This window comes from Orbicella faveolata, unplaced genomic scaffold, assembly GCF_042242905.1.
Source record: "Orbicella faveolata isolate gen_17 unplaced genomic scaffold, um_ofav_v1 contig_14, whole genome shotgun sequence".
In the NCBI taxonomy this organism is placed as follows: Eukaryota; Metazoa; Cnidaria; class Anthozoa; order Scleractinia; family Merulinidae; genus Orbicella; species Orbicella faveolata.
Window position 1 is genome coordinate 2,097,501 of NW_028301541.1, and position 14,396 is coordinate 2,111,896.

At 39.9% G+C, this 14,396-nt stretch overlaps 2 protein-coding genes across 2 annotated transcripts in view; one reads left to right on the plus strand and one right to left on the minus strand.

Annotated features, from left to right (window-relative positions):
* The window catches only part of LOC110055670 (uncharacterized), a 14,373-nt gene extending 710 nt beyond the window's left edge, over nucleotides 1-13,663 (minus strand). Inside the window, exons 1-10 of the mRNA XM_020762055.2 lie at nucleotides 13,443-13,663; nucleotides 8,576-8,812; nucleotides 7,381-7,761; nucleotides 5,780-6,145; nucleotides 4,770-5,003; nucleotides 3,821-4,201; nucleotides 2,987-3,343; nucleotides 2,351-2,419; nucleotides 1,514-1,561; nucleotides 1-971 (exon numbers count right to left, since the gene is read on the minus strand). The exon at nucleotides 1-971 is cut by the window's left edge and continues 710 nt beyond it. Of these exons, the coding sequence (XP_020617714.2) occupies nucleotides 715-971; nucleotides 1,514-1,561; nucleotides 2,351-2,419; nucleotides 2,987-3,343; nucleotides 3,821-4,201; nucleotides 4,770-5,003; nucleotides 5,780-6,145; nucleotides 7,381-7,761; nucleotides 8,576-8,812; nucleotides 13,443-13,512 (2,400 nt within the window). The 5' untranslated portion in view covers nucleotides 13,513-13,663 and the 3' untranslated portion in view covers nucleotides 1-714. The remainder of the gene's footprint in view (nucleotides 972-1,513; nucleotides 1,562-2,350; nucleotides 2,420-2,986; nucleotides 3,344-3,820; nucleotides 4,202-4,769; nucleotides 5,004-5,779; nucleotides 6,146-7,380; nucleotides 7,762-8,575; nucleotides 8,813-13,442) is intronic.
* On the plus strand, nucleotides 10,245-11,835 carry LOC149113618 (uncharacterized). Its single transcript, XM_089286169.1, has one exon. The coding sequence runs from the start codon at nucleotides 10,397-10,399 to the stop codon at nucleotides 11,399-11,401; it is 1,005 nt and encodes a 334-aa protein (XP_089142295.1). The 5' UTR covers nucleotides 10,245-10,396; the 3' UTR covers nucleotides 11,402-11,835.
* Nucleotides 13,664-14,396: the final 733 nt, after the last annotated feature.

The window sequence follows — 14,396 nt, forward strand, 5'->3', positions numbered from 1 at the left end:
CTTCTTCCTCACTGATTTAACATCAGTGCATTTTTGAGACAAAATTAGAGATCTTTAGAGGGTTTTTCGAGATATTTAGAAAATATTTTGTGATATTTAGAAGATTTTTGAGAATTTCTGAAAAGATATTAAGGCGATGTTACGTGGTATTTGTGGAAAAGCCTGGATGCGGTGCCTTTTCTTCCTAGCTATACTGTGAGAAAGGAAAGTCTTGACTCAAGTCATTTATCACAGAAGCAATAGGGAATGAATATAAAACTATTCCTAACATTGATCTTTACATTGTCCTGGAAATTTATTCTTTTCGACTAAGATTTAAACGAAGCAAACGAAGTCCTATTCAAAACAGGCAAATCTAGTCACATTGATTCATTAACATGAACTGTTTCAGTTTAGTTCGCGAAGTGGTTCTAATATTGAGCTTTCTAGCGTCCTAGGTCGAGGTCCAATTTGCTGTAAATGCCGCAAATCTTCCGTGAAGCATTCGAAGTCTTCTTGATCCTTACATGCCAATCAAATACATGCCAATCAAATACATGCCAATCAAATAACACAACAACCTCAAATATTTCCCGCGCCAACTACGTCGTGTTTCTTAGCAACGTCCTAAGAACTGCAGGCTCAACTATTCCCAGGCTCCCATAAGATTATGCAATTCAAATGACTATGTCCAGTTTTTTTCAATCTGGTTTACTTAACTGATCAAAAGATAAGTTAGGATGAAGGGAAAATGTCTTGTATTTCTTCCGTAAAGCCGTCGTCTTGTGTATCTAGGTCCCGATAAGTGTAGCTATCGTTGCTAACTGTTACCAACTTGCTCTGGCTTAATGTTCTCCGAACTCTCTCTTCCATTCTTTTCCGTCTTATGCAGTACACAGAGACCATTGCACCCACGATCACAACTGCGATTACTACAGGAATTATAACGCCGACAGGAGCGGAGGACTTGGACTTGGCGCCAGTTTTTTTGCCTTTGGTAAAATATAAAAAAAAATAGGACAGTTTCGCGTGTCTTTCAAAAGTAACCAATTTTTCGTTGCCTTAAGTTATGCGTTTACACGCCCCTGTTAAACAATTAGATTATGACTGAAGATTTCTATTTAAACAATAGAGTGTTTCTGTCGAAGAACTATCAGCTGATAGTTGCCCCGCAGAAATTTGAGGTTCTTAAAACAAATATTTGCCCGAGAAGCGAAGCAAAGTTTTCCTTTGAGATCTGATTGGCTTAGCATGATATGGTTAAATAAGATAGATAAGATTTCAATTAATTGAAAACCACTATTATTTGATGGAGCACTTTACTTCAACATTTTGCCCTTTTTTTCTCTCCTGAAACTTTTTTATAACTTGACTTGAGACATAAAATTCTTGCTCATGAGAAAACAACGTTCTGATCCCTGGAAATTCCTTCCATCTGGTGCGTATCAGTTCATTTGATTTTTCAGCATATGTACTTGTACGACTGTTTACGCATTGCGTGCCTGTCAGTTGTCTACAAAGAAACAAAACTCACCGGCTGTGGGTGCTGTGTTGTTCGCTGTTGATATTTTGCTCGTATTTACTATGATGGAACAAAATAAGAAATACATAGATCGTATTACACATTTTATAGTGTGTGGTACCACGGCATATTTTATGCGTCTCGCGTTATTTGTCCTCTACGGAGTACAGTTAATAATAAACAATTATTCACCGAAGTGGAGGTAAATATTCATCACGTTCACCGACACTGAGGTGAATAATTGTTTTAGTATATACCAAACAAGCTGAATAATTACCGGACCAAAACGTTATTTAATGTGTGACAAGCGGTCGGAAATTTTAAAATCTCTCGCGGCGGCTGCTCGGAGGTGAATAGTACTTGCTAATCACCTCCGAGTTAACCAATCAGAGCGCGCGAAAAGCACAATTCACTTGTGTGGTATATACTAAATCTTGATATAACTAAGACGGGAACCAGATGGACATATTTTTTATATTTTTATTCTTATGTATTTACTTATAAGCTCCTAAAAACAACTAAGATCTTATAATCAGTCATAGACACGTGTTTCTCAAGATGTTTTAGGGCTTCTAACTATCACCAGTTATTGAAAACTGGATCGTTGGATAATGCAATACGAGAGTTTTCATTGGCTTAGCCATCATGGGTTATGAGCCATTATACCATGCTCTACAAATATGGTAAGAGTAGGAGTGATTTTAGGGGACGTTTTTATTTTTATTTTAGTGGAGTTTTTCTATATTTCATCTCACATCCAACGCACGCTCGTGGAATAATTGTTGAATATATGCATGCTATCTGCTTATTCTGATGTGAAAGATGAAAGAACACATATATAGTTTTCACCTGTAGTTGGCTGAGTTGTTTCAACAGGAAGTGTTATCGGCTTTTTTGGCACAGAGTCGTCATTGTACTCTGCAAATCAGATTTCAAAACATGAGCGTTAGATTCTTCTTCTCCTGGGTTATTGGTGGCACCTCAACATGACATTCCCTTACATTAGCAAAAAACGACATGTGCATGACCCCACCCTGTACCCTACCCTACCTTATCCTGCCTGACCCCACCCTGCCCGACCCTATATTATCCTACCCTGCCCTACCCTACCCTAGACTGCCCTACCCTACCCTACCCTTACTTACACCACTCTACCCTACCCTATCGACCCTATCCCATCTAACACTATGCTACGCTTCACTACCTTAAGAACTCCTACATTACATTGTTTATATTACTTTACTTATCTGACTTAGAAATGCGCTAAATCTTATGATAATTTTGTGTAAACATTACTAAAAACAGTTAGTTAACAGTAGTTAATATTAGTTACAACCTTACGCGTGGGCACTTGGCAGGTAAACCATAAATTAGCAGACAAAACTAAGCCGCTGGCCTGGTATGTTGGTAAATGCTGTCGCTATTCACTTGCTTCTTCCAGTGTTTGCTGACTTTGCTTGTTAACAATACTCTTTCATCACTTACTTTGATTGAGGAAGAGTCCTCTAAAGCCTTTCGATTTGCCTTGTGAATCAGATGTAAACACAACGTACACCACGTGGTTTTTCGATGCCACACCCTTGGCAGGGGGGGGACTATTCCCATTGAATTCCGCGAGGAGAGGTGCTCTATCGTCCCATCCACTGTAGATCCTCACTTTATCTCCATCTTTACCCTTTTGTAAGTGGAACTCAGGGAACTTGATTAGAATCTGTTCCGTTGGCGGGGTTTTCTTTTCCACCAGGATCCGCCATGAACAGAACTGAGAGTTGGGGTAGCCATCTGTGAGGTAGTTTGGTGACGTAAACTCTTGAGATTTCTCACCGATGGTGAAGTGACAGGCTGCTCGAGAGACAAAGCGGAGTCTCAGAATAGACGTAAACATTTCCAAAATCCTCCCTCCCTATATCTAACTTTTAATCCCTAGAACAATTCGTGTACATCTCCTTGGTGGTGCGAGACAATACGTTTGCTAGGGTTTAAATTGACTGAAAACTCGTGCAGTTTGGCCTAATATAACAAATCAAACACAAATACTTTTTTTTCAATCCGCAATCAGGGAAAACCCAAAGCCAATCGTGACACTTGCGTCGCATGCGTTTTCCCGCGCTTGACGTCGTTACATGTTTCCCCCGCGCTTGACGCCAGTTACATCTTTTCCCACGCTTAGTATTGTTGCTTCTTGCGATTGGTTCATTACGGCTTTTCGCCTTTGCTGTGATTGGTCAGATGCTGGATAAATGCGATTTGTATTGGTTATACCACAGGCATTTAAAACTCACTTTAATTTAACAGTTTTAGATCTGTGGCTGTACTTACCTTCATAATAACAGTACATAATTGTAATTTTTGACTTTCCTTTTTCGAACGGATGAGTTCCGTTCATGGAGTCTCTATTGTTCGTGTCTTCATTGTCATGTCGTATGAACTCCTCTGTAGCGAGACTTCCCTTGACGCGCTGACATTCAGACGTGTTGTAAGCCATCAGGTAAAAAGGACTCACCACAGGAAGGGTGATGGGTTTCATTTTGTCCCCATCTGTTCGACAGCAGTAGGATATATTTGTATCTTTGTTGTATACGCCGTCAGGAAGTGCACCTCCTTTCTTGTTTAGATTTTTGTGGTTTTCATCGTCGAAGAATATATACCCCTCTGAGAATCCTTCAGGACAAGCGCCTTTCTTGTAGATGCAGTATTGACCTCACAAAAAGAAACCAAAAGTGAGCACATCTATTGTATGATAGTCAAACGCTTTTGTGGAAATGCGCAGTTACGAAAACGACTTGTTGTACATTCAAGGCATATTTTACCACAAAATTGCTAACCTCATTCCAAGAGGAGATAGACCCTGGGAACGAAGTTGCAAAATTGCGTCGATCATGTTCTAAGGAACAAATTATCGGACCACTAAGTGTGTAATAAGGGAAGGCTTTGGTGTGTGGTATATTTTGCAGATTGTATACGTACGAATCGCTGTTCATAAGAGTTTTGAACAGGCTTTTGATAGAGTAATTATTTACCATGAACGAAACGGCTTCAAAACTGAACCAAATCTTACTTGGCTTAGCTATGATTGCAACATCTGTAAATTATTTAACATTAGTCTGTGGACAGGTTCTCTAATCAAAGAGGGGCAAAGAGAAAGCGAGAAGAAAGAGTACCCATCCTCCCTCGGCCAATTCACTCGTAACCAGTTCCTACTCGGCCCTTTCAGTCGCAATCAGACCCTTCCAGCCGAAGCCTGCTAATAGGCTAATTTAATATTCACCTTCTGGCCACACCGGTCCCTCTTTCTGGGTAGTGATACAGAAAGTTTTGTTTATGGCACTCTTATCGACCACAGTATCCATATGAAAGCTGTCGGATTTTTTGTTGTTGGGATTGCTATCTTCGGTGTCTTGGAATCTCCAACCAGTTTTCCAATCGGGTGCGTTTGACAGAGGGCAGCCAAGACGGGGGCGAGGCAGACCGTATGTACCTTTTGGCCAGGCGGGACCCACTTCTAAAATACAAGTGTGATGGTAAATTTAATAAGACGTGAGTGGAAAGCAAATTTCAGTTGCTTTACGAATCAGTATGGCGTACAATTCGGTTATAAATCCCGCCTCCAAGAAATAATGAGCCTGTAGTATTCGGCAGGGAGTTTGCTGAACAACATGTCACACTACTGATGGCTACACTTCTGACGGTGACATGTTGACGTGACAGATTTCAGACTGGACAATGTTGACATGACAGATTTCAGATTGGACAATGCTGGCGTGACAGATTTCTGATTGGACAATAAAATTCTGAAGCTTTGCTCCAAGGAAATCTGGCAAAAACGATAATTGCAACTACGATTTTTCCTTAGTCCGCGAGCGTGACGCGACAAAAAGAGCAAGAAGAAATTTGGTTGTGCGCGCGACAAATTGAATGTGCAAAAGTCATCTTTGGCACAAGGGCCTAAAAAGTTGCACCCTTTTAACAGAGGAGTCAAATGCACGCCTGGGCCTTAATCAGCGAAATACTAAATCTGAATGACTCACTAATCTAACAGCAACTGTTAAATTCACAAATGTAACCAGCGTTTCTAACATTTGCATCTTGAGAAAAGAGTTTCTGTCAATGAGTTGGAATCATACCCCCGTGATGTAACTGATCAAGAACCGGAGGCAATTCTTAATATAAAAACGCGCGCGCCTACACTAATAACAGTTTTCTCAAAAACGTCTAAAACGTCGTGATGCCTGCCCAGCGAGGCCATACGATAGTTATCTTACCAAACGTGAAACTGACCTTTACTACCAATGACTTTGAAGGTTCCACGGAAGCCGCGGGAACGTTTTCGTGAAGGACCGGGTGCCTTTGATTCGAACTCTAGAGTAATAACAGTGCCCTGGGACGAGTAGCCACCAGTCTCTGGCTTTTTTGTGGATTTAATGTTACCAACTAATGAGCCACTGTTCCACCCATTGTGAATGTCAATCGTGTCATCTCCCTCAAGGTTTGCTTCAAGAAAATCAATTTGGATTTTGCTGTTCTGCGGAACAACAAATCGCCACTTGCACTTCTGCGAATACGGGAATCCCTCACCGAAAAACTTCGGAGAGATGAACTCTGTTGCATTTTCGCTATTATCCAAGCTGTATGTGTAGAGGCAACCTGGCAAAAACAAGAAAAACAGCAAATAATCTTCTCATATACCTGTGAGAAGTAGACTAGATGAGGATGGTTTCAGGATTTTGTGCTATTTGGACTGCCAGCTAATTTCTATCCCCGTTAATGATACGAAATGTTAATCAAGTAATAGAAAACATGTACCGTGTTTCTATTAAACAATTAGATTATGAGCCCGAGATTTCTATCGCGTGATAGTTGACTCGGGCTGCGCCCTCGTCAACTATGACGCGATAGAAATCGAGCGCGCGTATTTCCTTTAGACAATTTTGTTAGAGAAAAAAATGTATGAAAGAGCGCGTTAGGGGCCAGCACCTCTCTCCACATACTCTTTCATTCTCAGGTTCAATCTTCTTTTCTGAAACTACAAATTAAGAAGGCCCTGAGAACGAGTCTGCGCTGGTTCATGCACCAGTCCTCGCTCGAGAATCCTTGCCGCAGCAGTTAATACTGTGAGAATCCCGTCTCAGAAAATCAGCCGAGCCGGTTGTTTTGGTCAGAGCAGTTCCTAAGCAACATAAACATGTGACGGTGACGACAACCGGTTGTATAAACTTTACGAGCTCGCATTACATTTTGATTGGATAATGTCGTTTGTAGGCTCGATTACCAGCTGCTGTCCGGGAAAGGAGCCCGCGCTCCTCCCCGAACTCTCTTCTCGGAAGGGCACGTAAACCTGTTGGGAGAGAGCGGTGAAAATCGAGCCTAGTTTGTTTGGAAACTCTTGGAGAGCTACAATGCGTCACTTATTGATGAGGATCGATAGATATTGCGCGCTTTTGTGCTATATACTTAATTTAGAAAACAAACCAAAGATAATACGCGCTCTGACTGGTCTAAAATCGTGTTTCCATTTAACAATTAGATTACGAGGTCGAGATTCTATCGCGTGGTAGTTGACGAGGGCGCAGCCCGAGTCAACTATCACGCATAGAAATCGAGAGCGAATAATCTTATTGGTTTAGTATAAATCAACTGGTCATTCAAAACTCTATCTAAATCCTCATTCGCAGATACTTCGAAAACGCAAAGAAGCGTCCGTTATTTTGGTAATAACTGCACACTGCCGGGCTACTCACTATCTATCACAGAATAGATAGTGAGTAGCGTAGCCAATCAGAGAACAGCATTCGTGATAGAACGCTAGTAGATTTATACTAAAACTCGATAGAAACACCGAGCACGATTTCTAATCCTTAATTATAGATTACAAAACTTACTCTTATAATAACAGTAGGTGATATTGTGATTATTAATTCCTCCTCCGTACGGATAACTTCCATTCTCTTTGTCTTTGTTAAAGCGATCTTCATTGTCGAAACGTATATACTCCTCAGTTGAGATCGCTCCTTGCACGCGCTGGCACTCACGCGAGCGATATGCCTTGAGGTAAAAAGGACTTATTAGGGGGAGGGACATAGGCTTAAATTTGTCTCCGTCCGTTCTACAACAATAGTAGATCAGGGTATCCTCGTCGTATATGCCATCAGGAAGTGTTCCTCCTTTGTCGTTCATGTTCTTATCTGTTTCATCGTCCCAGTGTATGTAACCTTCTTTGAGTCCTTTGGGGCAATTACCTTTCTTGAAGATACAATATTGACCTGAAATAAATAACCAAACACGTCAAGTTAAAAATTGCAATACTTAGCTTGTTGTCTTTACTTCTTGTGAGAAGCAGATAGTTCTTGTTTCATTGTCACTGTAGCCCACTGCGCTATTTTCAGTAGACGTTGCTTGGAAACAGGATATGACTGTCAACTTTCGGAATTCTCGCTCTATTTTGTTCTTGCTCAAAAGCTATCAGAAAAGTTGAGTCTGTGATACGATGCAATACATTGATCCTGGCGTACTAATGACTTTGGAAGTCTTATCATACTTAAACAATTTTTTCAGCATCTGTGTCTTATGTTTAAGAACTATCCGAGAAATGACATAACATGAAGTCAATTTGAAGACATCGTTCTCCATGGAACGTTTAAAATGTTCCCGGCCTAAAGAATAGAGCGTCCTCTTTCCCTCAGCTTTGCAACCTTCTACCCAATTTTCTTATCTTCCCCTGGGAAATGACATACTGACTTAACCTATACAAAGAACTACAAATTATGGACTCGAGTGTATCGGATAGCAAGCTGCAAAAATGTGGAACTCGCTACCAGGCAGCATGAGAACAACGACATCACTAAAAGATTTCAAGATAGTCATGAAGAAAATGAACTTTTAGTATTTTAGCGTTCTAATTATGTATTGTAATACTTTAATTGATTTATGAATTTTTCTTTCTCGAAGATATTAGCTCAATGGAGCTACTTTGGTACTTCGAGTTATAATAAAGTGTATGTTTGTAGTATGTATTTACTTGCTATATTTACGGTGACAATGGTTTACCTTAGTTACCATAGTTACATAGTTACTAACCTTTTGGCCACTCGACAGACTTGGTGTCGTTGATCTTAATGCAGAAAGTCCTGTTGACATCTAAGCCTACAATCGTATCTAAATGAAAACTTGAAGATTTGATATTTCTTGGATCTGTATCCTCGGTGTCCTCAAACCTCCACCCTGTGGCCCATTTAAAATTTGTTGACAAAGGACAACCAACGTTTGCTTTAGGTAAACCGTATGTTCCCTCTGGCCATGTTAGCGTGGTCACAGCTAAGTTAATGAAAGGAAACAGACTTTTTAGTAAAATAAATCTTGAATAGGCCTTTTCTCGGTTTCTGATGCCATCTAGCTTAGGCAGTTTGACGCCCAATAACTTGAGAGTGATTGACCTTCTGAGTATTTTATAAGTTACGAGAAAACAATACCTAGCAGAAGGCTTTTTTTGGTCAAATTTGAAGAACATAAATTTGCTGTGAGGCGAGGAATTGCACTTTTGATTTTTCATACAAATGTCTCTAAATTTTCTCGCGAATTGTGACTCGGTTTTACGGACAAATGTATGGGAAAATGAAAACCTTAATTGTGGCTTTTCTAGTGAGACTATTTCCCTCAAATGCGATCAGTAAATTCTTTTACCAAGCATCTTTAGTTTTTAATTCATAAATACTTCAGAACTCGAATTTTCCGTGAGTTTTTAGACATTAGCTTCGCCTTTTCCCCTGTACATTTACTGTAATTTTCGCCGTGTTCCCCCCCCCCCCCCCCCCCTCTCTCCAAACAAGATGGCGTCAGAAAACGTGAAAAGGCGGCCTATTGGTTTTATTATATCCCTTGCAAGGCGAGGCCGCTGGGGACTGCGGCCTGCGTGACTGAGCTGCGCGTGCAAGTTTTTGGGTGTAAATGTAGGAAAGTTCGTTTTGTTTAGGAGACATTCTGTAGAAAACAACGCACTCAAACAAGCTAGCTCTGTCACAACAACAGAAACCTCTCCAAATCTATCTTCAAATAACTCTCTTTCGCAACTTTGACCCCGTTGTCTGACGAGAGCTGCAATATTTTAACATTAACTAATGATAAGAAAGTTCAATACGATAAACTCATGAAGAGTCATAGAAGCACTGCTCGATGGGATCACGCGAAAGTCAGCACTGGTCGCCCGTCTTCGCCATTAGGCAGTGATTCACATTCCTGAGGTTCACGTGTTGTTTGTGAGATGTACAGCTACTTTTCCAAGAGAAAACCAGGCACGATTCAGCAAACATGTTACTGACATATTAGATGGCGATTTAAAACATACGAAATCATCTTTAGACTGAACTTTACCTCAAAATGATAGGTTGGTAGAAAAATGGCGGAAGAGTAATTGTTATTCCTAAAGGAGAACAACATTTTGAACAACAGGGATTCCAGGTTTTACCATTGTAAATCTTCTTAAGGGAAAAGCACTGGAATCGAAGCTGTAATGGATCGGGAATTACAAACTGACAAATTGATTTTGTTTCTCTAAACGGCAAAAATCAGATACCTTGTACATTTTGTAAGTTTTTTTTAAGCGTGCCTTTTTAAACTGAAAATTTTATTGTAGTTATTTATTTTTATTTATCTTCTAGCTTTTTACTTCTTTTCGTAATATGAATTTTTAACCTTGTAAACAGCGCCTTTGGACCCTTGGGAAAGGGCGCTTTAGAAATGTTATTATTATTATTATTATTATTATTATTATTATTATTATTATTATTGGAGCCTTTGGAGAATGCCATATCTAAGGTGCTCATCCCTGCAATTACGGAGCATAGGTGCACTCGGCTGGACAGGGACATTCTAGCACTGCCAGTCCGTCTAGGGGGGCTTGGCATGACAAACCCGTGTCTTGACGCAAATCTTGAGCAATCCTCCTCCGTCAAAGTTACCATCCCGCTGGTCCAACAGATCGTGGCTCAATCCCATCAGATGCCGGATGATTCTTTGGTCAAGCCACTACAACAGGCAATGAGGAGTGAGAGAGCAACGGTGCTCCAAGACAGGGCAGAGCATATCAGAGGGGTAGCCCCACAGAAAGTCCAACGGGCACTTGACCTTGCTGCGGAAAAAGGGTCACCTGTTTGGCTGACGGTACTCCCCCTTCGCGAAATGGGTTTCAATCTAAATAAGAGAGAGTTCCGCGATGCAATCAAACTGCGCTACGATTGGCCGGTCGATGATATCCCCTCCACCTGTGTATGCGGTGATGCTTTTACAGTGGACCACGCAATGATATGCAAGAGAGGTGGGTTCGTTACCCAACGTCACAATGAGCTGAGGGACTTGGAAGCCGAACTCCTGAATATGGTTTGTACCGATGTTGAGATTGAGCCTGTCCTGCAAGACATCTCGGGTGAACAGCTGGGAAGAGGTTCTAATCGAGCTCCAGATGCGAGATTAGATATTCATGCGCGCGGGTTCTGGGAGAACCAACGATCAGCATTCTTTGACGTGAGGGTTTGTCACCCTAATGCTGATTCGTATAGGGACCTAGAGCTCCAACAGATATACCGCAATCATGAGAACGAGAAGAAGCGTCTTTACGCGAGGAGGGTTTTGGATATCGAACAAGGAACTTTTACACCCCTTATTTTCACGTCAACAGGCGGCATGGGAAACGAGTGCCTGCAATACCATTCCAGACTGGCGCAGCTGATCTCCATCAAGAAAGGAGAACATTATGCTAAAACAATCTCCTGGATAAGAGCAAGGACATCCTTCGCTTTACTAAGATCCGCACTAATCTGCCTAAGAGGTTCAAGAGCTAGAAGGAAAGCCTTTTGTGACTTTAAGAACATTGATATTGACGTTGAAACCCAGGAGGGAGCCATTATGTAAACACTGTTGAAATAGGTTTTAATAGTTTATTTCTTTTATTTACTTTTACCTTGTAATATACCGATATTGACGTTGAAACCCAGGAGGGAGCCATTATGTAAACACTGTTGAAATAGGTTTTAATAGTTTATTTTTTTTACTTACTTTTACCTTGTATATACCTTATTTATAAAAAAAAAAAAAAAAGTAGTAGTAGTAGTAGTAGTAGTAGTAGTAGTATTAGCATTAGTTGTAGTAACCATGATATCATGACATATATGATATGACGATGATGATAATAAATTATTATTTTGATATTATTATTACTATTATAATTACCGAAAACTTAAGGAACAACAGAATTTCTGAATTTTTTACCAGATACATGTAAGATTCAAGTTTGTATGAAAAGTGCTCAATAAAGTTTGCTATTATTATTATTATTATTATTATTATTATTATTATTATTATTATTATTATTATTATTATTATTATTATTATGTAAGAGCCGTCTTTTTCTTTTCTTTGAATACAGGTTCGGACGTTTCGTTTTGCGAAAGACCAATATTCCCTGCAAACGTCAGCAAACGCTCATTGCTCTGCTACAACCCCTGTAAACTGCTAATAATTGCTTTTATTTCTCATGTTCATTTTATCTAGGAGAGTTAGACACAAGTTTAGCTTTAATTCAGTTAATATAGACTAGATCCTGTGTGAGCCATAATTGCGACTTGTTTTGTGAGAGTACAGTCAAACCGAGTGCACTATTTGCCACCGCGACCTCTAAAACAATAGATCGATGGCTTTGACTTTTGCTAAAAGAATTAATTTTGGATGGACATCAAGGATATTATAAGTGAAATATTGAACGAAGTTTTGATGTCCTCTGACATCAGCGACATGTCAAAATTTACATAACAATAACAATATTGGCACACAACTTGCTAATTTATTCATTTTCCACCCGTGTACGACATGTACAGGCAACGTTCCTATCAGTAGCTTTCACGTGTAAATGTTTAACCGTCATTTCAATTAAGAATGTCGTTCAATGTCTTCGCTTATACTATTAAATTTTTAAGATAGGTTTAATAGTCGTGAAATATTTTTATGAAGGTGGCTTTATAAACAAGTTCAATATTCCGGGATGTGGAGTTGATCAGCGTTTAACGAGAACCAAATACAAAGATAAAACTACAGACTATTATCATAGTCTCTTGGACATATATAATTATATTTAAATTTTCTGGGAAACTTTGAGATGGTTTCAGAGAAAAAGGTACAGAGGACATCAAATACTATTGCACAGTTTCTGTCTTTCTTTTCACTGCCGGCAATATGGCGAAAAACCCTCAATGGGGTGTCTCGTGTTTTCCAAAATATAGCGTGACTGTGTCTTTCATACGTGACATAAACCCAGCATGCAGACAGACAATTACAGCATAAACATGATAAAGAGTGTTCGGTACAACTGAACGAACAAAACTTGTTTTTCAAAAGCTGTCCCAATCGTAGTACACTCTGGGTCAATCACAACTACGACATCAATATCCCTAACACAGAACTTTGTTGCCACAATAAACCGACGTTGGTGTAATCCAAAAGCGAAGTTACGTCTCAAATTAGAACGGAAATACCGGAGATAAAGAAAATCACTACTAAATGAATGAATCCACATTGTAATACTAGTTTCTTTTGTGATCAGTTAAACACAACAACAGCTCAGTGACTGCGGCTTTGGATATCGATTTATCCGTCCTCGTGTTGTTTGTGGTATCCGACCTTACAGCGGCTGCCATTGTTACCAACGACAGTTTGCCACGAATGTGTTTCGTCCAAAACTGATACCGTATTTACTGCTTAATAGTAACATAACAGCGTGGCCGAATAGAACGTGATAAAGAGCTACTAATCAGTCCATCGAAGTTAATGGAGATGATTTTGATGGCTTTCGAAACGCCATCCAATGCAATCCGACTACCTTGCTGCAGTATAGGCTCGATGAAATACATCGAATTACGTCCGCTAAGACTGTGTATCAAGAAACTGTTCTTTCACTTACCTTCACTGGATCTCAAGGTCAGCCACGGACAAGCAATGAAATAAGCTATGTACAGACTTATGTGTGGCATTTTGAGTATTCAGCCAGGAACTAGCGAAGCGTACACCCTGTGTTGCTATATCATTAAAATACAACTGGCATAGCATACTATGATAGCTCGCATGCCCTTCAACCGATCCTTGAGCTACGCATATGCACATACGTCGAAAGCTGACAAAAGAAAAAAAACGCGCCTCATTCAATGCGTGGTTGTTGTGCACTTTTCGTTTCATTTCTCAGTTTTTCATTTTTCTCTGGGAGACACGGAAATTGGAAACTTCAAGAAAATATCAGAAGATTTTCACATCCAGCAAAGCGTGTCGAGTTAAGGAAATAGTCAGAAGAAGTCTCACACAGTTATTGACGGAATTAATTTCTGAATTCCTTTACGTTTATTTACAACCTGCAGTGTAGGTTTATTTATTGACTGATTACCACTATCCTCGCTGGCTTTTAGTACTTCCTACTCCTGCCATTAGCTGTTATTTGTCGACATTTGTTGAACAAGCCATAATTGGAACGTTTATTTCCTGTGATTTAGATCTACTTTAGTTTCAAGCTCAGAATAGGAGCTTTCGTTAAAATTATAACTCGATCCAGGCCTGCACGATGTAATTTTACTCCCTGCCTTATGTCAGTCGTACGTACCAGATTTCCGTTTATAGATAAATTTGCGGTTATCTCAAACTTTATTACAGCAAATACTCAAATTCAAAACGATTCAGCCTCTTTAGCAAGTGCTGTTGTTGTTGTTTTAATTTTTCTTCAAAAATTCGGCCGCCTAGAAAAGGCGCACAACATACGGGATCTTGGAAATTTGGCACTGTTTGCCCTACAATGCAAAAAGCACGAAAAGTCGTCATAAACCAAGTTGAGCTCAAAATGAAAAGTCTAGAATAGTTCTAACATAAACTA